Source organism: Chlorocebus sabaeus, chromosome 4 (assembly GCF_047675955.1).
Source record: "Chlorocebus sabaeus isolate Y175 chromosome 4, mChlSab1.0.hap1, whole genome shotgun sequence".
In the NCBI taxonomy this organism is placed as follows: Eukaryota; Metazoa; Chordata; class Mammalia; order Primates; family Cercopithecidae; genus Chlorocebus; species Chlorocebus sabaeus.
Genome location: NC_132907.1, coordinates 6,745,771 through 6,772,825, shown reverse-complemented (window position 1 = coordinate 6,772,825; position 27,055 = coordinate 6,745,771). Strand labels below are relative to the sequence as shown.

Below are 27,055 nucleotides of genomic sequence, written 5' to 3'. Positions count from 1 at the left end.
CATTATGTTTATCTTATAGTTTTCCACATTATGAACTTCGCTGATTACATTTTGATGATGCCATTTAACATGTTACTCTATGCTTTATGCTTTCTATAAACTGGCATTTAAATGTAGAGGCTCAAATCTAGGTATTAACCCTTTGTGGCATAAGGTGAAAATAATCTTTTCCAGTTTGTTATTTATATTTTTGCTTTGTTTATAGTCTTTTTATCATGCAAAATTAAAAAAATAATTTTTAATGTATACAAGTGTATCCATTTTTTATTTTATTGCTAGTATTTGGAATAAGGATCAGAAAAATTTTTCGTATCCACAAGTTATACAGGAGTTTGCTTCTGTTTTTTCTGAAACATATATGGTTTTATTATTTTACATTTACATCTCTTGAGAAGAATGAATCTGATTTTATCTTTTTCCATTTCACTGCTACCCCAAGACCACATATTGAAAAATTTATGTTTTCTTTTGCTAATTTAAAGTACCACCTTTATTGTACACTAATCAATATAATAATTGTATCTATTTATATAAATTTTTACATTTTGTTTGATCAGTTCTGTTCATGCAACAATACCGTAATGTTTTAATTTTACAGAATTTGTAATATGATAGGACAGGACCCCTTTTATTTATTCTTCCTTAGCATAGTGTTTCTGGCTATTTTGTTTGTTTGGTGTTTGTTTGTTTGTTTGAGATGGAGTTTCGCTCTTGTCGCCCAGGCTGGAGTGCAGTGGCGCAATCTTGGCTCACTGCAACCTCCTCCTCCCGAGTTCAAGCGATTCTCTTGTCTCAGCCTGTCAAGTAGCTGGGATTACAGGCGCGCACCACCATGCCCTGCTAATTTTTGTATTTTTGGTAGAGATGAGTTTCATCACGTTGGCCAGGCTGGTCTCGAACTCCTGACCTCAAGTGATCCACCAGCTTTGGCCTTCCAAAGTGCTGGGATTACAGGCGCGAGCCACTGCACCAGGCCATTTTTCTGGCTATGTTTGCTTGCTTGTTTTTCCTAAAGATCTTTATAATTAACTTGTTAAGGTCTAGAAAAAAAAATGATAGGAATTTTATGGTATCATGTCAAATTTATAAAGTAACTTGGGAAAGATTGATATCTTTATAATACAGAACCATCCTTGTCTAAACCTATGAAAAGTATGAAATTTTGCCCTATTTACAAGCTAACTATTAAGCCTACCACAGTTTATGGATGCTGGTAGAAAATATGAAATGTCTGGGTCGGAGACAAAGGATTTCATTATAGCAATGTTAATAGCTAGGGTATTAGAATGTTTTTGCACTGTTTTCCCAAATTCCAGTTGCCACAAGGTGATGTGAAGAGGGCAAGATGACACTGGCACAAGTAGGGAGATGCTAAAAAGAAAAAATACATATATAAGCTTAGGAAACCCAGTGTTTTTATACTGGACATTAAGAAGATACACCCTTTGCTCTGGAGGGAGACACCATCTGTATTTTTGAAAACTATTCACTATACAGACATCTTTGAAACTATGAATTTTTTTTCCCATTTTTATTTTAGAGACAGTGTCTCGCTATGTTGCCCAGACTGGCCTTGAACTCCTGGGCTAAACAGATTCTCTTCCCCTCAACCTCCTAAGTAGCTGGGACTTCAAGTGCTTACCACCATGCCTAGCTAAAAAATTGATTAAAAAAATTTTTTTAGGCTGGGCACAGTGGTTCATGCTTGTAATCCCAGCACTTTGGGAGGCCAGAGCAGGCATATCACCTGAGCTCAGGGGTTTGAGACCACCCTAGGCAACATGGTGAAACCCTGTCTCTACTAAAATACAAAAAATTAGCTGGGTGTGGTGGCACATACCTGTAGTTCTAGCTACTCGGGAGGCTGAGGCACGAGAATTGCTTGAGCCCTGGAGACGGGTGTTGCAGTGAGCCAAGATCATACCACTGTACTCCAGCTTGGGCTACAGAGTGAGACTCCATCTAAAAAAAACTAAAAAAAAAAAAATAATAATAATAAAAATTGAGGTAGGGTCTCATTGTTTCACCCAAGCTGGAGTGCAGTGGTGCAATCACAGCTCACTGAAGCCTCAACTTCCTCCAGCCTAGATGATTCTCCCACCTCAGCCTCCCAAGTGGCTGGCACTGCAGGCATGTGCCACCACACCCAGCTAATTTTTTCGCAGAGATGGGGTTTCGCCATGTGCCCAGGTTGGTCTCAAACTTCTAAGTTCAAGCAATCCATCCACCTTGGCCTCACAAAGTACTAGGATTACAGGCATGAGCCACAATGCCCAGCCATAAAAAACTGATTTTTGCCTAGGGTATAAAGACAATAATGAGAAAGAACACTTTCAAACGAATGAAGATTGGACAACTGGATATCCTTTTGCAAAAGAAGGAAGTCAAACCCCCTACCTCATATCATATACAAAAAATAACCCAAAATGGATTAAAAAAATGTAATGGCTGGAACCATAAAGCTTGTAAAAGAAAACATAGGCATAAATCTTCATGACTTTGCATTAGACAACACTTTCTTAGATATGTTACCAAAAACACAAGTAGCCCCCAAAAATCTAGATAAATTTGACTTTATCCAAATTAAAAACTTCTGTGTTTCAAAGGACATTACCAAGAAAGTGAAAAGATAATCTGTACAATGAGAGAAAATATTTTAAATCCATATATTTGTAAAGGGCTAGTATGTAGAATGTGCAAGAATCTCTTAAAATGCAACCAAAGACAATCCTATTAAAAATGGGCAAAAGATATGAATACTTGTTCCTTCCAAGGGAAGACACAAATAGCCAATGAGCATATAGAAATGCTTGACATTTTCAGCCAATAGGAAAATGCAAATCAAAACTACAATCAAAATCTCATGCTCAATAAGATGGTGTCTTAATATATTTTTGCTGCTGTAACATAGCACCCGAGACTAGGTAATTTATAATGCACAGAAAGTTATTGACTAACAGTTCTGGAGGCTAAGAGTTCAAGATCAAGGGGCTAGCATTTGACAGGGGTCCTCTTGCTGCATCATCCCATGGTGAAAGGTGGAAGGGCAAGAGAGAGTCAGAGAGGGGTGAACCCTCCCTTTTATATGGGCACCAATCCTGCCCATAAAAGTTAGTACTCATTGCCTAATCATCACTTCCTAAAGTCCCACCTCCTTTTTTTTTTTTTTTTTTTGAGACTTCTTGTTCTTCCTGTTGCCCAAGCTGGAGTGCAATGGCGCGATCTAGGCTCACTGCAACCTCCACTTCCTGGGTTGAAGCAATTCTCCTGCCTCAGCCTCCCAAATAGCTGGGACTACAGGGGCATGACACAATGCCCAGCTGACTTTTGTATTTTTAGTAGAGACAGGGTTTCACCATGTTACCCAGGCTGGTCTCAAACTTCTGATCTCAGGTGATCTGCCTACCTCGGCCTCCCAAAGTGCTGGGATTACAAGTGCGAGCCACCTTGCCTGGACAAGTCCCACCTCTTAATACTGTGACCATGGCAATTAAATTTCAACATGAGTTTTAGAGTGGACAAATATTCACATCATAGCAGATGGTATAATAAAGAAGATGAAAAATAATGGAGAAATTGTAACCATCATACATTGCTGGTGGGGAATATAAAATGGGACAGCCACTTTGCAAAAGAGTTTGGCAAGTCTTCAAAAAGTGAAAGGTAGAGCTGCCATATCCAGCTCCACTTCCAGGTATGGAACTAAGAGAATTGAAAATATATGAATACACAAAAAATTATTCTTGAATATTCATAACAGCATTATTCATAATTGTTAAAAAGTAGAAACAATTGAAATGTCCATTAATTGATGAATGGATATTCAAAATGTGGTATATTACACAAGGAAATATTCATCAACAAAAAGAACTACTGATACATGCTACAACGTGGATGAATCTTGAAAACATTATGCTAAGTAAAAGAATCTAAACTCAAAAGGCCATATGTTATATAATTCCATTTATCTGGAATTCCCAGCATAGGCAAATCCCTAGAGACAAAAAGTAGGTGTGGTTTCCAGGAACTGAGGGGTAAAGGAGAATTGGTAGTGATTACTAATAGGTACAGGGTTTCTTTGGGGGCAATAAAAATGTTCTGGAATTAGGTGATGGTGCTGGTTGCACACATCTGTGAATATAATTAAGACCACTAAATTGTATACTTTAATGGATGAATTTAATGGTGTGAGAATTACATTTTTATAATTTAAAAAAATTTAACGTATGGAACAAAAGTAGTCAGTGCTTGTTTGCAAGGTGCACAGAAACGTGAGAGACCCCATGGAGAACTGTTTCTCAATATTCCTATCCAAATATTAATACATAGTATTTGTTGTTTTTCTTGACATAGTTTTCTGTAAATAATGTTGAACATTTTTTATTATTTGTGCTTAGGTATTTGAAAAATTATTTATTGTAAGTATATACTGTATTATATATTATAAATAATATTTTGGGGCTGGGCGCGATGGCTCACACCCGTAATCCCTGCATTTCGGGAGGCCAGGCAGATCGCAAGGTCAAGAGATCAAGACCATCCTGGCCAACATGGTGAAACCCTGTCTCTACTAAAACTACAAAAATTAGCCAGGCCTGGTGGCACACGCCTGTAGTCCCAGCTACTCGGGAGGCTGAGGCAGGAGAATCACTTAAACCCGGGCGGAGGTTGCAGTTAGCCAAGATTGTGCCACTGCACTCCAGCCTGGCAGCAGAGCGAGACTCCATCTCATAAACAAAAAATACCTACATAAATAAATAATATTTCTGAACTCGTTGTATGTATAAATGAACTCTCGATTTTTAATGTTGATTTGATATCCTGTTACTTTATTCTTATAATGCTTTTAGTGTTTGTTTTCCACTTATTTCCTTCCCCCCAACTCCCCCGTAGGTTGTTGGCTTTTGACATAGATACTTAAACTTAGCAGTAGAAGACTTTAGAGTTTCTGGGGTAGGAGTGGCAAGAAAGGGAGTCTCAACTGTGAGCTGCCTTATAGGGTAATCTCACTGGGCCCTTTCCTTGGGGACTCCAGATTCAATATCACGAAGTTCTTTCTCTTGAGTCAAATTTCTGCAAAAAGACTCTTTCAGCCTTCTGCTGGGAGGGTGTGATGCCACCTACATGCCTTCTTTGAACTATGTCAAAAGAGTCTGGGAATGGTGGGTCTTTATTTTTGTATACACACTTTTTTTTTTTTAGATAGAGTTTTGCTCTGTCGCCCAGGCTGGAATACAGTGGCGTGATCTTGGCTCACTGCAATCTCCATCTCCCAGGTTCAAGGGATTCTCATGTCTCAGCCACCCGAGTAGCTGGGATTACAGGCGCCCGCCACCACATGTGGCTAATTTATGTATTTTTGGTAGAGACAGGGTTTCACCACGTTGGCCAAGCTGGTCTCGAACTCCTGACCTCTGGTGATCCACCCACCTGGACCACCCAAAGTGCTGGGACTACAGGTATGAACCACCATGCCAGGACTTTTGTTGTATATTAACCTTTGCCAAATTTCTCTTTTTTCAATATAGGGCCCAAGTCTTAATAAAGTTTTGTCTCCTCAAAATAAAAATCCACTGTTTTACCTTTCTAACTAAAAATCCTCTAGCCTGGAGCAGATCTGAGTTTTGTGGGCCCTGAAGCGTATGGAATTCGGGGACTTTGAGAGAATGAATACAAAAATAACTTACCTTTGCAAATTAAAAAAAAAAAAAAAAAAAAAAAAAAAAAAGACTTACCAGGCATGGTGGCTCATGCCTATAAAATCCCAGCAATTTGGGAGGCCAAGGCAGGCAGATTGCTTGAACTCAGATTTCGAGACCAGCCTGGGCAACATAGTGAAACCCCCTCTACTAAAACTACAAAAACTAGCATGCCTGTAGTCCCAGCTACTTGGGAGGCTGCAGCGGGAGGATCACCTGAGCTCCAGAGGTTGAGGCTGCAGTGAGCTGTGATCAATCCACCGCACTACAGCCTGGGTGACAGAGTCAGACCCTGTTAAAGAACAAAAAAAAGACCATTTTAACACATATCCCAGGCTTTTTCTGGGTTCTTGGAAGGGGCTCATCCAAGTGCAGTGGCCTGAAACTATAGCATACTTTACTTCATGGCAAATCTGTATTGACCCCCAATAGTCCCTGAAGTTGGGGAGAGAAAATTGCTTAATAGCGTAAGGGAGGAATTTGGTGGTCTAAATCACAAACAAAATTTGAATCAAGAAGACCTTTAACCTGCCTCTCAGAGTCACCTAAGAATATCAATTTCTAAGCTTTTTATGGGGTTTTGTGCTTGAGTATCAATTCTTGGCTTTCCTCATCCCTGGCCTAGTTTTCAGCTTTCTTGGGTTTGTCAAATCAGTTTTCATTCATCCATCAGCTTTTTGGTGTCCAGAAATGTTGTTGCTGTTGTCTCCTTTGCCATTCTTGTTGTTTCTGTGAGTTTATGCCATTAAAAAAAAAAAACTCTTTCCTGTCATTTTATTAAGAGTTTTAGAAAAGAGCAGAGGGCAGTGTGTATACTCAAACTGCCCTTCTTAAGGCAAAGTCTGATGGTGCCAAATCATACTTCAAAATTGCCCCCCAAATGGTGCAGCACTTTATACTTCTGGCAGCACAGCATGAAATAGCTACTTACTCTTACCAGTACTCCATATTCTTAAAATTTACCAATCTGGTTAAACTATCTCATTTACTTTAATTTGTATTTCCCTGGTTACTAGTGAGGTTCAGTGTTATTTTATATGTTTATATATTTGTTTTTCCCTTTCTATGAGTAACCTGTTCATACAATTTACCCCCAACTCGTCTTTTTTTTTTTTTGAGATGGAGTCTCACTCTGTCACTCAGGCTGGAGTACAGTGATGTGATCTCAGCTCACTGCAACCTCCGCCTCCCGAGTTCAAGCGATTCTCCTGCCTCAGCCTCCCAAGAAGCTGGGACTACAGGAATGCACCACCAGGCCTGGCTGATTTTTGTATTTTTAGTACGGATGGGGTTTCACCATGTTGGTCAGGCTGGTCTTGAACTCCTGACCTCATGATCCCCCTGCCTCAGCCTCTCAAAGTGCTGGGATTACAGGCATGAGCCACCGTGCTTGGCCCAATTTGCCCATTTTTTATAGTATGTAGTGAAGGGGATCAGAACATGCTGCCCCCAAATATGCCATTTTGGTATACTGAATATTTTGAACTGAAGGTAACTGAGAAAATGCTGATGCCCCCTTACTACCCAAAAGCAGGGCATAACACTTCCCATGAGAGAGGTACCCTTCTCCACCATACCATAAAGAGGACATTCTTCTCACTGGAGATGAAGAGTTATGCCAAAATAAATCTGCATAAACAAACCTAAAGTAATCCTTATCTTCCATTGGTTTCTCCCATATATTTTCCGTTCACTTTCCCACAATTTACCACCCTTAGCCAAAACTCCACTTTCCTTTGTCTTGTCACACCTCCAGAATTTGTCATTTTTTGTTGAAATGGTATATAAGTGCTCAGGCCTATCTGCTTCTATGGGTCATGAAGGCCTGTGTGTACACATAAAAATATTAACATTAAATAAAACTTGTATGCTTATGCTTTTCTCCTGTTAATCTGTCTTTTGTCAGTTTAATTCACAGCCACAGCTATAGAATTGAAGAGGGGAGAAGAAAGGTCTTTCCTCCCTTACAGTAGTTTATCTTTTGCTTACTGATTTGTAGGCATTCTTTGTATTTGTTAAATTATGTTATACAAATTGTGATTTTTAAAAAATCTCTTTTTAACTTTATTTCATCTAAATTCTAAGACATTTAAAATTTTGATGTAATTTTGCTATTTGTGTCTATGTAAGACAGATCTTCCCCATTCCAACGTGTTAAATATGATTTTCTTTTAATATATGTGTGGTTCTGATTTTCACATTTAGGTCTTTAATCCATTTGGAATTTGCTTTTATAACGGCAGGGGCCATTTTTCCCACATCAACAATGGTAACATTTAATGCACAGTCTATCTTTTACTCATTGATTTGAATTGTCATATTTCTTAATTACAAAAGGCTTATATGAGTATTTTTCTGTTTCTGGGTTCTCTATTCTTTCTCACAAATTTAGTGTCTTATTGACCATAAGCTTCTCAAAACTGCACTTTGTACAGGAAATATCCTTGCAAGAAATTAAATGGAAACTTGCTAATGTTATAAAAATATCAATTATAGACTGAAATAAAATGACTACTTTAATATTTATTACACAAATGCTTAGTTACACTTATCTGAAAATTATAATAGGACAATTGGTGCATGTCACGTTCATATTACTATCCATATAAGAACAAATACAGTCATTTAGTCAACTATATCAGGATAACACACAAGGTTTTTGTTTGCTTTAGGCTTCCCAGTTGAAAGAAAACATCAAGTAAGGAAAATGAATTTCCAATGATTAAGCATTAACAATATAAATAATAAATTACTTTTAAATGTCTTAACATTTTGACAACTTTGTATTATACTTACATACGAGTATTTCCAAAAATCGTAAGTTACAAGGGTCACTGTCAGGATGAAAATATATTTTGAAAAGCTTTTTAAAGATATGTCATTATTATGCTTTAGCGTCATTTGATTTATTCTTGGCACATGTGGCATCTTGGAAAGTAAAAATACACCTTGCCAATTTTCTGCTATTGTGCAGATATAAGAGAAAGAGAAGTGTGGGGCAGACAGACCTGTGTTCAGTTACCAGCTTTGTCCAAAATTGTGTTGTCTGAGGCTGGTCAATTACCTTTTGGTGCTGGGAGTAGGATTAAATTAAATAAAGCATATTTTAAATGTACAGCATGGGCACTCAATAAATGATACACTTTACCCAATTTATTCACATTGAAGTAATAGTTCCATGTTGTGGTACAATTTGAAAAACTGAAAAAATTGGGAAATTAAAAAAAAATCAATGTGTTTTGAAAAATTGCACTTTTTATAAATAAATCCTTCAGCAGGTTTAAATATTTCCTAATAAAACTTAGTGCCTACTATACCCTGATTTTTAAAAAAAGGCCTAAAATATGATAAAAATGATCAGTGGTTAAGGACTTTTGGTTTTCCTTTGTGCTACTGATATAAAAATAATGGCTTTATTTAAGGCTTAGTAAGTGATTATTTGTAGCTGCCCTGAACCAAATCATTATTCTCAATGTTGCACTCAGTTGAAACAGACCTACTGCCTTGAATGACCATCATAGAGAAATGCCCATTATATCCTATTAATATAATTGAACCAATCATACCCTCCTTTTTGATTGAAGTCAAGGTTCATTTGGTGGCATGTGGCAGTTCAGCTTGTCTCCCATTAAGAATGACTCATATACACAATCACAAATCAATTTTTCTCATGCTAAATATCTGGTGTTTGGAATATATTGGATTCCTGAAAATTAAATTTATATTTTCACAAGGAATAGACTATTCTAGACTAGCAATGATTATATCCCTATTCTTGGATTGTTTTGTTTCCTACCCTGACCATCTAACAAGCTCATCCTTCCAAATTTGATTCAAAAACCCCTCCTCCAGTAAACTTTGCCTAACCAAACTTCACACCCCTCCATTTATGTCCCTTACATGCAAGTATAATGTACATTAACTTGCATATACTATTATTTATATTTTGTGTGCTTTCAACTTTTAGCCATAATGTTGTCTTTGACTTTTTTAAGCCTCCACAGTGTTTAGCGCTGTGCTTCACATGTATATATGTGACTGTGTGTGTTTGCATGTGGGGTTGTGTTTGTGTATGTATATGTTTATGTGTGTGTGAGTTGAATGAATAAAAAACTAAAGAACCTGGGCATCTGTAGGGTAGAAAAGTTTCATAATTTTTCAGAAACCAAAATCGTTGGATCTTCCTAACATTAAAAAATCTGATTTCCAAAGCGATTTCAGTTTGGTTTTAGTTATGTCAGTAATAAAAAGGCAGTGGGAAAAAACTGTTTAAAACCCTTTATGAAATATTCTAAAAGGCCTTTTAACAAATTATTAAGAGCACCAAACTAAAACATTTTACTAAATAGTGGTATAACCTTTTCTATGACTTTACGAACGTAGACTTCTCTATTCAAGACAAAGAATACTGAACAGGAATAGGTGTTGTGAATCAGGATACAAAAGGCAATTCACTCTAAGTCAATAGCTAATGCACATTTTGTAATTAATTTAAAAATCCCTCTGTAGTACATATGCATGTTAAGTAAAAGAATAGTTGCAGATCTTCATAGTAGTTTTAATACTGTAAAACATAACACAATACTGAAGTCGCTATTTAACAGGAAAAATTTTGTTTATAATAGCTGTTAATATTAAAATAGGATATAATAATAAAAAATTATTCTCAATGTGTATATTTTCAAATTTGCCTGACAGTGTCCTTTTAAGAATCTGACAATTTGTAGTTAGATTACAGACATTTGCATTTCACTTTCATAATTGAAAATATTACTTACACAATAACAAACAACAACATATAGTAGCTTTATACTGAAGCACTCTGCAATTTATATTTAAAGCTTTGCAATAAAGCAAAATTCACTGTACTTTTCATAAGTTATATTACATGTCATGTATGCTATAATTACACAAAGAATAAATAAATGAAATGAAGTATAAAAAATTCAGGACGATAACAATGGAATGTTTTAGCTGTCATTCTCAGTGTTACTTCATATGTCTGCATTAAATTTTGATGTATTTTAAACCCAAGAACCTTTATCTTTAAATAATACACTAAAAATATCAAGTTTAAAGTATAAACATAATACTCTATATGCCTTTTTTCCTAGGTCATCTAGGAAATAAAACAAGACAAACAGAGGCAAGAGCAGTTCTTGCTCTTGCCACAGATTCTCTCTTTACTTCCCCATAAACCTTTATGTCATTTCTAGAGCATACATTACAAGATGACAGCTTTGGCAAAGTATAAGCGTATTAAATGGCTTCTTTCTTAGAAGAAAGAAAACAATTTAAACTAACAATTTTCTTTTTAGCTTATTCATTCTCAATCTTTCTCTGATATATAACAGTGGTATAAAAAGCACTTCATGAAATGCTCACTATTAATCAGTTAAATAGTATAGAATGAATTAATGTATGTAATTAATCAAAATATATTATCAGTATAGATACTACGGTGAGGTCCTAGAATTTGTTACACGTAGAGCTAAACTTGCAAGAGATCGCATGGCAAAAGTCGAAACTTTGTGACATATCCCAGCTTTTGAAATATAGTTAGAAGCCAATCGAAAAAGCCTTTCAGCACCAAAGGTATTGAAGTGCCCGGGAAGCACCTTCTCTACCAGACCTCTGTCCACTAATTCTATTAGACGTTCACAGGTCCCAACATAGTCACTTATCCTGCTGTATGGGAGCCAGTCAATCAGTGATCCATCATACACGACGTCTCCACTGAAGAGAATCTTTCGGTCTTTGTCATGTAAGCAAATACTGCCCCTGGAGTGACCTGGCATGTGCATAACAGTGAGCTGTCTGTCACCAAGGTTGATCACATCCCCTACAAATGGAAACAGAGTTTACAGATAAACATGTTGTATACTTGACTTAGCATTTAAAGCATAGAAGAGCATTATATGCTTCCAAAGAAATTGGGAAGGATGACACTTTATTTCATAAATACTGTATTTCTTAATGATGATTTAAAAATAAGCTGCCTATGGTTCATTCCTATTGTTTGCTAGACCAGTGTTTGCCAAAGCAAGTAATGTGGAACACTATTTCTACAGGCTATCATGAGACATAAATGAAAAGGAGGTAATTATGTGGTCAAATAATTTGAGGAACTCTCAGTTTAAAGATAATTCAGCAGCTTTCTTTTCAGAAAGACTTCTTTGAGCTTTTATTATATGAATGTATACTGTGGATATACACAAAGTAGATATAGTTGTACAATTTCTCAAACTTATTTGATCATGAAACTTTTCATTTTCAGAACATCTATGGTACCAGTATCCTGTTGACACAATGAATGAATGTTGCTCTAGGGAATTTTGTTGTATTTTGCCTCTTGTTGTATCACCCTGTCAGAATTAGGGCTTGAGGAATTGATATAAATGATGATGCTCTAGTATGTGAGTAAAATCTCCATAATCTCTGACCCAGGAACCTCAAGTCTTCTGTCATAATACTTTAAACTCTGGCAGGCTAACCTGCAAATAGGGTTAAATCTCAGACTTCAGTTACCGACAGCAAGAGGAAATGGAGCTACATGGGTGCAAAATTGCTCTGTTTCACTGGAATTACATTAGTATCAACTTGAAGTAAATCATGGTAAACTAAAAGATTCATACTGTAATCTCTAGTGCAAGCACATACGCAGGAAAAAATTTAAAAATATATAGCTAAAAAATTAATAAAAGAATCAAAATGGTGTAATAATCAGGATTTGGTAAACATAAAAAGGCAGAGATTATCAGACTAGATTAAAAATCACGATATATGCAGCCTACAAGAAAGAAACTATAAGGCCAAAAACACAAATAGGTTGAAAAGCCTAACCATATTAAGTATTACTTTAAGAGAACTAGAGTAGCTATATTAATGTAAGACAAAATTGATTTTTTCATGAAGAATATTACTAAAGTAATTTTATGATAATATACATTAAATCAATACATTGACAAATAATTATAAATGTACATGCGCCTAAAATATCACCAAAAATACATGAAGCAAAAACAAACAGAAATAAAGAATAAACAATTCAACAATTATATTTGGAGAGTTCAACATTCTTCTCTGTGTAATTCATAAAATAAGTAAACAGAAAATCAAAAAGGATATGGAAGACCTGAACAACTCTACCAACCAACTTGACCTGACAAAAATAAAACACTTTACTCCAAAATTGTAAAGTACACATTCTTTTCAACTGCAGTTGAAATATTCAACAGGCTATAAAGCTAGGCCATAGAGTAAGAATCAATAAATGTAAAAGGAATAAAATCATACAAAGTATGTTCTCTGACTATAACATAATTAAATTAGAAATAACAAAATGAACAGAAAATTGATAATGTGTAGTCTTTTTGTTTGTTTTTTTTCTGAGACAGAGTTTTGCTCTCTCGTCCTGGCTAGAGTGCAGTGGCGCAATCTTGGCTCGCTGCAACCTCCTGGCTTCCAGGTTCAAACAATTCTTGTGCCTCAGCCGGCTGAGTAGCTGGAATTACAGGCATGTGCCATCACGCCTGGCTAATTTTTATACTTTTAGTAGAGATGGGGTTTCACCATGTTGGCCAGGCTGGTTGCCATGTTGCCAAGGCTGGCCTCAAGTGATCCTCCCTCCCTGGCCTCCCAAAGTGCTGTATTACAGGCATGAGCTACCACGCCCAACCTTATTATGTGTTTTTAATAGGCAAAAAATAACAAATTAGGAAGAACAAAAATAAATATGGGCAATATTCAAATATATGTAAAGCAAACATCAAACTTCTATATAGCTTATGAATCAAAGGGAAATACAAAATATTTTGAATGAATGAAAACAAAATCAAAACATATCCAAATGTATAGAATACAGCTGAAGCAGTACTTAAAAGAAAATTTATTGCTTTAAATGCTTATTTTATAAAGGATTAAATGTTTAAAATCAATAATCAAATTACTATCTTAAGAAGTTAGCAAAAGAAGAGCAAATCAAACACAAAGTAAGTGTTAATGGAACTAATAAAGGACAGGGCAAAAATAAATGAATACAAATACCAACAAAGAAAAACAGATGAAACCAACAGTTATTTACTTGAAAACTACAACAAAATGGGTACACCTTTAGCTAGACAAATCAAGAAGACATTAGAGAAGATACAATTTGCTAAAATAGGAATGAAAGAAGGAACATCACTATAGGCCCTGAAGAAATTAAAAGGAGAATAAGGGAATATTATGAACAATTTTAAGCCAACAGATTTGACAACTTACTTGAACATATTCTTAAAAAGAGACAAATTATCAAAAGTGATCCAAGAAGAAATGAAGTCTAAATAAATGTATATCAAGCAAATAAATTGATTAACAATTTAAAGTTTCCCCACAAAGAAAAGTCTGGGCTCAAAGAAGACTTCATTGATCAATTCTGTCAATCATTTTAAAACGGGACAATTTCAACCCTAAATAATTTCAACCCATATAAAGACTTTCAGAATATAGATGAGAAATCTAACTCAGTTATTACTCTCATAAAAGCGAAAGACAATATATTAAAATAACAACAACATCAGGCCTGCTGCAGTGGCTCACTCGTGTAATCCCAGCACTTTGGCAACATGTGGGAGGATTGCTTGAGGCCCAGAGTTCGAGACCAGCCTGGGCAAAATAATGAGACCTCCGTTTCTATAAAAATTAAAAATAATAATAATAATAAAAAGCCAGACAGGGTGTTTTGTGCCTGTAGTCCCAGTTACTCAGGAAGCTGAGGTGGAAGGATTGCTTGAGCCCAGAAGTTTGAGGCTGCAGAGATCTATGATGGCACCATTGCACTCCGGCCTGAACAACAAAAGGAGACTCTTTCAAACAAAACAAAACAAAAGCCTGTACACAAATATACCTAATGAATGCAGTCTTAAAATTATTGACAAAATATTGGCAAATCAAATCCAGCAACTTATAAATAGGAAAATGACAAAGTGGAGTTTATCCCAGAAATATTAAGTTTGGTTGAGCTGGTGAAAATAAATTAGTGTAATATACTGTATTAATAAAGGAGAAAGCCATATGATTATCTCAATAGATACATAAAAAGCATATGACAAACTCCAATTCTCATTCATGATAAAAACTTCCAGCAAACTAGGTATAGTTGGGGAAGGTCCTGAACTTGATAAAGGTCACTTATGAACACCTATAGGTAATACCTCTTTGAATAGAAAGTCTCCTAAGATAACAAGGCAAGGATGTCTGCTTTTACCATTTCTATTCAACATTATACTGAAGATCCTAGACAGTGTAATAAGCCAAGAAAAAGAGAGTAAGGTCACACAGATTAGAAAAGAAAAAGTAAATCTGTTTTTATTTAGACATAATCTTACGTACAGAAAATCCTAAGTAAAGTAGGAAAAAGCTAGAGAACTAAAAAACAAGTTTAGGAATGTCACAGGATACAAGATAAACATACAAAGATAAACTGTATTTCTATATGCTACAAATTACTATCAAAAATGAATTTTAAAACATTCGACTCAAAATAGCATCAAAAAGAGTAAAATACTTGGGAAAAAATTTGACAAAACATATTTTGTAATATATGAACACTGTATAATGAAAACTACAAAAACACTGTCAAGAGAAATTGAAGAAGACCTAAATAAAAGGAGAGATAGGCTATGCTTACTGACTGTCTCAATATCACTAAGACTCAATATTGCTATGATGGTAATGTAACCCAATTTTTCCAATAGCTACAGTGCCTAAGAAAACTTTCTGCAATGACTGAAATATTGGTTCTCAATACTGTTCAGTATGGTGTGGCTAATGGTGCTTGAAATAAAGCTAGTACAATTAAGGAATTAAAATTTTAATTCTAACCAATCTTTATTTTTTTAAAGAGATGGAATCTCTGTCACTCAGGTTGAAGTGCAATGGCCTGCTTATAGCTTACTGTAACCCCTGAACACCTGGGCTCAAGGGATCCTTCCAAGTAGCTGGGACTACAGGTATATGACACCAGCCTAGCTAACTTAACAACTTTTTTTTAGAGACAAGATCTCACTTTGTTACGTAGGCTAGTCTTATACTCCTGGCCTTAAATGATCCTCCATCCTCAGTCTCCTAAGTAGCTGGGATTATAGGTGAGCCACCACATCCAGTAATCTTAATTTAAATTTGCTAGTCATACATGGCTAGTGGCTACTGTAATGGCCAGTAAAAATTCAACATAATCTCAATCAAAATCTTGATCTTTTTTCGAAGAAACTGAAAGTTTGACTCTAAATTTCACATGGAAATGCAGCACAATTTGCAATTGCAAAAATATGGAACCATCTCAATGTCCATCAATCAACAAGTAAATAAAATGTGATATATATATATATACACACACACACACGCGCACACACACACACATATATACACCACAGAATACTACTCAGCCATAAAAAGGAATGAAATAATGGCATTCATAGCAACCTGGATGAAACTGGAGACTATTACTCTAAGTGAAGGAACTCAAGAATGAAAAATCAAACATCATATGTTCTCACTCATTATGTGGGAGCTAAGCTATGAGGGCGCAAAGGCAAAAGAATGATACACTGACGTTTGGGGGCTTGGGGAAAAGGGTGTGGGGTGGTGAGGGATAGAAGACTACACATTGGTTCAAGACCAGGTTGGTCAACATGGTGAAATCCTGTCTCTACTAAATACACAAAAATTAGTTGGGCGTGGTGGCGGGCACCTGTAATCCCAGCTACTTGGGAAGCTGAGGCAGGAGAATTGCTTGAACCCAGGAGGCGGAGGTTGTAATGAGCCAAGATCATGCCATTGCACTCCAGTCTGGGCAACAAGAGCGAAACTTCGTCTCAAAAAAAAAAAAAAGACTACACATTGGGTACGGTGTATGCCGCTTGGTAATGGGCACACCAAAATCTCAGAAATCACCATTAAAGAACTTATTCATGTAACCAAACACCCACTTGTTCCTCCAAAAACCAATTGAAATAAAAAAATCGGAACCCTTACACACTGTAGCTAGGAATATAAAATGGTATAATCACTTTGAGAACCAGTTTGGCACTTTCTTAAAAAATTAACGTACATTTACCATATGACCCAGGAATTCTGTTCGTAGGTGTCTACTAAGGGAAATGAAAACATGCATCCACACAAAGACTTGTATGCGAATGTTCATGGCAGTATTATTCATAGCAGTTCCAAACTGGAATGATTTAAATTTCCTTTAATAGGTGAAGAGATACATAAAATGCTATATTCACACAATGGAATATTTATCAGAAATAGAAAGGAATGAATTATTAATAGATGCCACAATATGGATGAATATCCAAAGAAGCCAAAAAAGACTCACTCTATCTATCTATCTATCTATCTATCTATCTATCTATCTATCTATCTATGGCATGATTGTATTTATAGAAAATTTTCAGAAAATCAAAACTATAGCAACACAAAACAGATCAGTGAGGCCGGGGTGGGAGTAGGTGACTGAAAAAAAAAAAAGCAGGAGGAAACTTTCAGGGTTAACAGAAGTCTTCTTGAACTAAATTGTGGTTACAGTTGCATGTATGAATACATTTCCTAAAATTCATCAAACCATACACTTAAAATGGGTATATTTATGGTGTGTAAATATACCTTAATAAAGATGTTAAAAAGATTTAAGTGGAAACAATCCAAATGTACATCAATGGATAAATGGGTATTAAAATATGATACATATTCATAAAATGAAATACTATTTGGTAATAAAAATAAATGAAGTACTGATTCATCCTTCAACATGGATAAACCTTGAAATCATAATGCTAAGTGAAGGCAATTGTGAAGGTCCACACGTTGTATTTTTCCACTTTAATGAAATGTCCAGAATAGACAAATCTGGGGTGGGGATAGGGGGCTGGGGATGTTGAGGGGGATGTTGAGGGGGATGATGGCTAAAAGAAGGGGCTATTTGTTTCAGAGGTAAGAAAAATATTCTCAAATTGACTGCAATGGATGTACAACTGAAAAGATTAAAACCACTGAATTATACATGTTAAATGGGTGAATTTTATGGTATATGAATTATATCTAATTCATAAAAAGCTATTAAAAAGAATATAATAGAACTGAATGCAAAAAATTCAGTAATTTTAAAGATAAGCACAATGCTTCAAATACATTTTCTGAATATGCTGGTACTTCTGGCTTTTGCTTTATAAGCCCAGGGATTCACATTATTTCTTTTCTGAATTTAGGAGTAAAGAAATTCCTTGTTATTTTTGTATCATTAGTACTTAAATAAGATGATTTAAAACGGACTAAATTTTTTGCGGGGGGGGGTAGAAAGGACTAAAATTTTACAGTACATAGTGAGAAATGGAAAACAGTTTGGTTAGAATTTCATTTTAAAGAATTACTAAATTTAATCTTATCAGTAGAGAGTCTCTTCGGTAGTTTGCTAATCTACCGTGGCCACAGTTCCTAGTGAGATGAAATGTAATAATATTATGCCCTGAAAAGTGCTATTTTCTTCTCATACAGAAGGTCCTTTGGGCAAAAGTCAAGAGCCTTAACAATTTTCCAAACGGCCTTTCTTAATACTTTGCATTCCCAATTATTTGCTTTTGAAGAGCCATTTGTGTCATTTTCTGTATCATTTTCCCCTTCTTCCATTGTGAACTGATCTGTCTCTACAACAGTACTGCTCAAAGCATGATCTGAAGACCAGTAGCAGTAGCAGCAGTAGCAGCTTTCCAGGTGTTTTTCATGCATGCAGTAGTTTGAAAAACAAATGTAATCCAGACTTCTAGAATTTGCCTGTGATAACGGTCAGGCATAAGCAGGGCAGGAGAGGGATCTCCGCAACCCCACACACACATCAGGAATGTCAGGTGATGGTCAGGTAGTTGCTGAAACTCTCTCTAAAATAAGAATCAGCTGCAGCTCATGCCAGGGTAAAGCAGTCTCCCAATAGACAGAAACACCTGAAACTGGTGATCAGCAGCTTCCCAATAAGATTTTAAGAGGTCGGTGAGTGGGCTCAAGCATGTGCATTAAGAGGCAAAATGGCATTTAACTGGTATGTGACCTTCCAGGGACATTCAACTGGTAAGGGAAGAATACCTCAAGTGAATATATATAAAACTCCAGTAAACACATTGCGCACACTCACCTCCCAAGCACTGGCAGGCCACTGCACATGCAGAAAGCCCACCCCAAGGGAAGAATTAGGGGAGAAGAGATGCAAGACCCCAGAAGTATGAGCACATATAAAACCCCAAAGCAAAAGTCAAACTGCGCACTTGATCTCTCAAGTTGCCCGCCTGGCCTTCTTCCAAGTGTACTTCCTTTCATTACTGCTCTAAAGCTTTTTAATAAACCTTCGCTCCTGCTCTAAAACTTGCCTCGGTCTCTCCTTCTGCCTTCTGCCCCTCAGTTGAAGTCTTTCTTCTGAGGAGGCAAGAAGTGAGATTGCTGCAGACCCATATAGATTCACTGCTGGTAACAATAAGAATCACCTGTAAAACATGTTCAACACACACGTTTCTAGACCCACTCCAAAGTTTGTGAATTAATCTTTTGGGGAAGAGTCTGAAATCTGTATGCTGAACAAACAACCAAGGTGATTATGGGAAAGAAAGTTTGGGAAGAAAGGAGCTATGCTAGTAGTTTTCAAACTTTAGTGTGCATCAGAATTCCCTGTAATGCTTGTTAAAACACAGGCTGCTGGGCCCCACCCCCAATTACTGCACTGATAAGACTAGTGCCCGAGAATCTACATTTCTAACAAGCTCCCAGGCAACACTAAAGCTGTTGGTGAGGACCATGCTTTGAGAACTACTGCTCAGGCAGCATTGCCTCTTCAGTTATGACAACATGTAAAGAAGGATGAAGTAAAATACTGCATAGCCATAACTGCACTATACAATGCTATGAAATGTAATTCTATAAAATAATATATCTCACAAATTATGGTATGCAGAACTTCTGCATCAGAATCACCTGGGGACTGTTAAAGGATTCCTTTGTCACACACAAGCCCTACAGCATCCAAACTTAGGTGTTAAAGCCTAGAACTTGCTATTTTTAACAAGCTCTTGCATACCAAAGATCTAGAACCACTGTCATCATGCCTAAATGACTTTTCTAATGGATGATGCCAAGCACTGTATAATCATAGGGCTAAATTCTCTGAAAGAATTTTTGTCCTGATGGTACTGCCAGGACACAAGAGCAAAAAGCCAGCTGGCATCTGTCCTGGGTAGCTGAAATCTACATCAGGGCAGAGCCTCGTTTGCTGCTTCATCTGCCCATTTTGTCTTGTCTGAATCCCAGTAGTGACATTAAGATGGTTTCGGACACTCCCAGAGTTCTTCACATTCCAGTCGTAAGGGACCAGAATTCCTTTATAGGATAATTAGTCCAGATTTAAGGCACCTCTAATGATTACAAACCACTACCATTTCCTGTATGACTGGCAAGTAAGGCAAATAAATTATTGCTAAGTTGATTTAGTAATAGAGCTACTGGAGACCAACTGTTTAATAAACGTAGAGAAAGGTTAAATGTTAAGAGAGGACTGATCCTGAAAAGAAGCTATAGAGAATTACCAATTCAGGGACGGAATCATATTGATCTTTGGTTATATCCAAGTGATATTAAAATATTTAGCAATAGATAAAATGTAAGTACCCACCCATCAAAATAGATACCAACTATAAGCAACCAATAAGGCCATGGTTGCTGAATATCATTAGTTCTGCCATTATCCTGTGGCTTTAAAAATGCTTTCAATATGCTGATAATGCTCACACATAGAATTTCATGAGCACCTCTCTTACAAGAACCAGAAATGCCTATGAAGTGTATCATAAACACACGAGCACACACATACACAAAATCCTTCCAACTTCATCCTGATTTAATTGTCCAGATTCCAGTCCTTCTAGATTTCTCTTATCCCCTCTTCCAACACGGCCTCCTCTACCTTTTAAAATTTCAGTTTATACACAAAAATATATATGTGCATATTTCAAATAAAATATTTCAGAGGGGCTTAAAATATATTTCAGAGGGGCTTAAAATGTAAGAAAAAAATTTACTTGCCCCATTTTTGCTCTATCTCCAATCTTGCTTCCATGATGCACTCACTTTTAACAATCTCAGCTATTTCTTCTGGTAGTTACCTCTACCAGATATAGTTATCTCTAAATAATGGTTATACTCCCTTTCCATATTTATCAATTGGGTATACTCTGATTTTATGCATGTATTATTTCTTGGTTTTAAAATTTTGTTAGCCATTGACTTCACTGTGAAATAGGATTTTTAGTTCTTTACTCCCCACTCTCCACATACCATCACATCCCCGAGAAAGAATTATGATTCAACTGCTCCGATCTAGACCCTCTAAGTCTGGGGTAGTATCATTATTAGAGTGTCATCTGTTGCATCTTCCTGATGCTTTCTTTTGAATTCTATTTCCTGTTTACTATATTACTTCTTTCTTGGTTCACTCCCTTATTTCGAAGGGGCATATCCTAGTAGCTTTCTAAGTAACAGTATGTGGGAAATAATTTGAGAACTTGATTAATAGTGGGATATCAAATTCTAGATTGGAAATCATTTTCATTCAAATTGGAAGGCAAGATTTCTTCTTTGCTAGCTCCAAAACCATTCTATTCTGAGTACGTAACTCTTTTGTTTACATTTCTTAAAGCTTGTAAAATCTTCTTTGATCTCGGTGTTCTGAAATTTTACAGTAACATGCTTGGGTTTGGATGTGTTTTCATCTATTGTCCTGTGAATTCTGTGGGCCCTTTCAATCTGGAAAATTTATATCCTTTAATTGTGTGATATATTACTGGATTACCTCTACCTCTACTATTTTTTTTTTTTTCTTTTCTTTGAGACAGAATCTAGCTCTGTTGCCCAGGCTGGAGTGCAATAGCACGATCTCGGCTCACTGCAGCCTCTCCCTCCAGGGTTCAGGGGATTCTCCTGTTTCAGCCTCCCGAGTAGCTGGGATTAGAGGCACGCACTATCACACCCAGCTAATTTTTGTATTTTTAGTAGAGACGCAGTTTCACCATCTTGGCCAGGCTGGTCTTGAACTCCCGACCTCAGATGATCCGCCCTCCTCGGCCTTTCAAATTGTTGGGATTACAGGCATGAGTCACTGCACTCGGCTGCCCTACTATTTCTTTTCTTTCACTGTCTCTGTCCTCTCTCTGCATCCATTATTCTAAGGCTGGATTTTCCAAACTGATCCTCCTACTTATTTTAGTCTTTTTCTCTCCCGGTTTCTATTTTCCTTTATTGCTCTTTAGTAAGTTTTTCAACTTTATCTTCCAGACCTACTGCTGCGTAATTTCTGATGTTTTAAATTCCGAGAGCTTTTTTTTTTGGTGAATATTGTTCTACTATTTTTAAAGCATCCTTATTGACTCTTATGTATCTTGAATGCAATAGCTTGTCTTATCCCGATGATACTGATGATAGTTCCCCACTCTCGAATTGCTTTATGCTGTTTAATAGTTGATCTCATGTTAGAGAATTTTCTCAGATTTTTTTAATAATGCTTGGTTGCCTATTTAAGAGTTCGGGGGCATGAGTAAAAATAGCTATTGTCAGAAAGACAGAAAATAACAGATGCTGACAAGGATGTGGAGAAAGGGGAATGCTTGTACATTGTTAGTGGGGATGTAAATTAGTACAGCAACTATTGAAAATAGTATGAAGGTTCCTGAACAAACTGAAAACAGAACTACCATATGACCCAGCAATCCCACTGCTGGGTATATACATCCAAAAGAAAGGAAATCAGAATACTAAAGAGATAACTGCATTCCCATGTTTATTGCAGCAATATTTACAATAGCCAAGATGTGGAATCAACCTAACTGTCCATCAGCAGATGAATGGATAAAGACAGTGTGGGACAATATACACAGTGGAGTTATTCACTCATAAAAAATAATGAAATTCTATCACTTGCAGCAACACGGATGGAACTGGAGGGCATTACGTTAAGTGAAATAAGCCAGGCACAAAATGACAAATACCTCATGTTCACACTCATATGTGGGAGGTAGTGCTAGTATGGTGGTTACCAGAGACTGGAAAGGGTGGGGGAAGGGAATGAAGAGATTGGTTAATGGGTACAAAAATACAATTAGATAAAATAAATAAGTTCCAGCGTTTGATAGACTAGAGTTAATAAGGATTTATTGTATGTTTAAAAATAGCTAGAAGATTTGGAATGTTTCTGACACAAAGAAATCATAAACGTTTGAAGGGTGGTGGATATTCTAAATAACCTGATTTGATCATTACATTGTATGCATTTATCAAAATATCAGACGTACCTCACAAGTAATTACAACTATTAGGTATCAATTTAAAAAAAGAAGCGGGGACAAGAAGGCTGCTTGCAGCACATGCATGGGGCCTGGTGACTGAGGCTTCACAGTAGAAGAGGCCAGGATTTCTTAGGTATTCCTCTACATTGGTATCTTCGTCTTTCCTCTAGGAGGCAAATTCCCTAGATAACATTTTTCTAATAAAGGCCTGGCTCTCATCCTTCTGGGAAACTAGTAGGACGGACACACACACACACAAACACATGCTTTCTTTCTCCTGTTTTCCATACTGAGCCCTTAAGCTCAATAGTAATTTGGCATCCTTCAATCAAGAAACTCCTTTGTTTTACTATCCCTAGAGAATAAACTAATTGGATGGGAGAGGGAGGGGCATTCACTAGAATTTTAAGAGCTTCTTAAAAGGTTTTCAAGAAATTCTACTTACTCTTCCCTTTGCCGCCACTGAGGTACTACTGCCTATTGCTAATTCCTGTGTTTTTTAAGGCTTCTGCGGTGGAAACTGAATTGGCTCTTAATTTCCCTTTGCTGGCATAGTATAAAACTGTTAACTTAGTCACCACATCTACTTTCTAGCATCCGAAACAGTTCCCCCAGCCAATGGGGATTTACATTTAAATCACGGTTTCTTTACAGTACATTAATGGTGCTTCGGAAGAGAGCCAAATTAGATGTGTCTGTTCAATTCACCACCTTCCTACAACCTGTTTTAGCCTCTGCAAATGACTTAAGTCCGCCTGAAATCACGCCTCTGAGATATCTTGGTGACACTGGGCATATGGTTTAAACATGTATGTAATAGGGATCACAATGACAGAACTTTGTATCACTTTAGTGAAAAATGGGCAAAATGATGTATGCCCACTCAAGAGGTACGTGCTATGTCAATTTAGGGTCTACTGCTATCTGAGAGGAAGATAACCATTTCACTATTAGTAAGGCGAGTTGCTTTTTCATCCAGATAATGCACTGGATTATATGGCTATTCTCTCCTTGTCCCTCATTTACAAGTTGGCTTTTGGGTTAGAGATACAGTGCACAGATTTATGCTTCTCCATGACAAGCAATCATCAATTCATTAAAGGAAATATAATAAATGATTTCAGCTCCTTGCATTCTACCAAAGCAATGAATACTTTATGCTGTTCATGTGTGTAACTGTATACAAATTTTTAATACAAATATTTTATGTATCCTCCCAGGCATCTGGATTATGTTAACAGCAAGTTATCAGGCCACATCATTCAGAAGATATGGGAAATTAATATTCTTGAGAAGACAGGAAATTAGACACTGCTTGAGAGGGTGGGGCATCCAGCTCCTCATGAAAAACAACTTTTGATAACACAGTACTATCACCTTCAAAGTGTCTGGTAAACATTAAGCTTTCTTTTCACCCTTTTAAAGGCTTAAAGTACCACACAAGTAGTTTGCAGGCCCCTTTCAGCTCCCAAAATGTTAGGATTCTACCATCAACGGGAAACCTGGGTTCTAGTCCCAGCTCTTTCCGAGATGGGCGATGTGACCTCTTGCATGATACTCAGGCCTGCATGGGTTCTTTCTTCATCTATAAAACAATCCCTATCAATCTTTCACCTTTGATTTCCCATTGCTGATACAGAATCAAAAGTCAATTTCAAAAGTAATTTATTCTTTTCAATAATTTAAGTATATTTTAATACTAATGTAAACATTTTTGGTCCGGGTGTCAGAATTTAGTCTGAATACCTATCAACTGCATGGAAATCTTACCCCTAAAAGTACCCATTTTTGTCAAGAAATACAGTAATTAGGTGTGACTTTAATATAAATTAAAATTTAATGTACATGTACTTTCATCTCATATTGTCAGATAATGTAAGACTCCCATCTAAACCAGTTTTTTTTTTTTTAATTTTAGATTTAAAACTTTAATGAAGACTTTTGTTGGGTGGGGTTGAGGTACAGAATCTTGCAATTTTTTTTTTTTAGCACCGATAAGTAGTACAATATAATACTGCAATTTTTAAAATATCTCAAATGAGTAAGATGTCATCTGTGAGATAAACTGATTTTTGTAAAATATTTCATTATTTGCCATATTGTTTGGTCATAAAGTGAGCTTCACTATACTGCAGCAACTGGCTTTTTCTACTATATAGAGGCATGTTTTAATAAACCAAATTGGTAATTAAAATGGTCTCGCACTAAAGGAAAGAAGGGGCCTTTCACATTCTACTCAGAATTATCATCATATATTTATGAGGTAGGATTTATGTACGTTCTGCATGCCTTGATCTATTGTGCCTAGATTCATATCCTAGCTTTTATCATGACCTGGCTCAGGCAAGCCATTTAACTGGGAGGTCAGTGGCCTCACTTTAAATGTGTTGTGAGGATAAAATGAAATCAAAAGTATTCTAAAAAGAAAATAGAAAACTAATATACCAAATATTGCTGATGGGGCAAATTAGCTCAATTATTTAAGTCCTTGCGTAGGGAGAATGGGCTGAGGCCCTAATCTATCTATTTTCATTCCATGAATTTCTCTCTGAACTCCATATTTGTCTTTCACAGAGCCAAAGAGGACCATGGCTACCTATGCACTAGTCCACATAATTTACCTCTACCGAAAATTACTTCCTTATTGATCTTTCTCAGGCTTTGCTTTCAGCCGGACCAGATATCTGTCATAAAGTTAGACTCACATAGTCTACGTTTATGATTACTATTAAGCTTTTGCAATCGTGAGTCAACATCAAGAACAGAAACCTATTTGAGAGGTTTCCAATCGCATTAGCGGATTGGAATCGATGGTCTGATGACTTTCTAAGGCTACAGGTGGGAACTGCCCATCCCGGTGGTGACCAAGCTGATGAAGTCTGCAGTTCTCAAAAGCACAGATCATGACATGCACTCCCCGTGGGGCGTCATTCCTTAAAAGTCTACTCAGTACGAAAGCTCCTGGAAATGTCGAGTAGGTGCTTAGGGAAAGAATAAGAAATCCCTAGTCAGTCACAAGTCTCTGTAGTGTTACTACTACAGCCGACGCAGGAAACTGGCTAGGGAGGGGTAGTGCAGGCTTTCAAAGAACTACTCAGAATTGCTACACGGTGCCAGAGCTGGCCTCTGGCAGGGAAGGCTGTGATGGCTTTGGCTCTGGTCAAGTGGGTTTTTACTTAGGGAAGGGTGTAACAGAAGTGGTTCTGCGAGGTGCCAAAATAATCCCTTTTATGGCCACGCAAGTCTGCAACATGCGGCACTCGGACAGTCTCTTCCCAATACCCTCCCTTAACGAGAGCGCGCGCCCGCGGGGGCCCATTACCATCCTGCAGGATGAGGGTGGGCTGCACCGCCTGTACCCGGAACTGTCTGGCCCTCCAGCCGGGGCTGGGCGCCCGCACCACCTCGCTATCGGAGAGCCAGGTCACGGTCTCAAAGTTGTCCCCGCGAGCCAGCGCCTCGGCCTCGGCGTGGTGCACGGCCACTCGGTCGAACTGGTAGAGGCCGCCGGAGTGGTCGAAGTGCACGTGGGTGGCCACGGCAAGCAGCGGCCTGCGCGCCGCGTCCTCTTTGGCCCCGCGGTCCTGCAAGAGGCCGGAGGAGTACAGGTACTCCGGGAGGCTGCGCAGCCCCAGGCCTGTATCGATCACCACGTCCTGCTCGGAGCCGCGCACCAGCCAGATGTTGGCACGGTTGCCCGACTCGTAGAAGCGTTCTTGAATCCAGAAGATACCATCGCCTAGAGACTTGTGGGCGTACCACTCGAGCGCCGACATGCTGGGCAGGGATGCAGCCAGGCGGGGTGAGTGTGGGCGTGCGAGTCTCCCACAGGCTGTGTAGACACCGGGCGCTGCGGCTGTGTGGAGCCGTCTGCCTGCAGCCAGGGAGGAGGCGTTGAGTGAGGCGGGGGCGGGGGATGCGGGAGTCAGAATAGGAGGAGGAAGGACGCAGACCGACGCTGCCTGTAGCGTGCGCTCTCGCACCCTCCCGCCAGGTCGG

General features: G+C 37.5%; 1 protein-coding gene across 1 annotated transcript; it reads right to left on the bottom strand.

The window, feature by feature from the left end:
• Positions 1-8,202: 8,202 nt before the first annotated feature.
• On the bottom strand, positions 8,203-27,052 carry MBLAC2 (metallo-beta-lactamase domain containing 2). Its single transcript, XM_007978072.3, has 2 exons — positions 26,379-27,052; positions 8,203-11,541 (listed from the first exon to the last, which is right to left on the bottom strand). The coding sequence occupies exons 1-2, from the start codon at positions 26,830-26,832 to the stop codon at positions 11,156-11,158; spliced, it is 840 nt and encodes a 279-aa protein (XP_007976263.1). The 5' UTR covers positions 26,833-27,052; the 3' UTR covers positions 8,203-11,155.
• Positions 27,053-27,055: the final 3 nt, after the last annotated feature.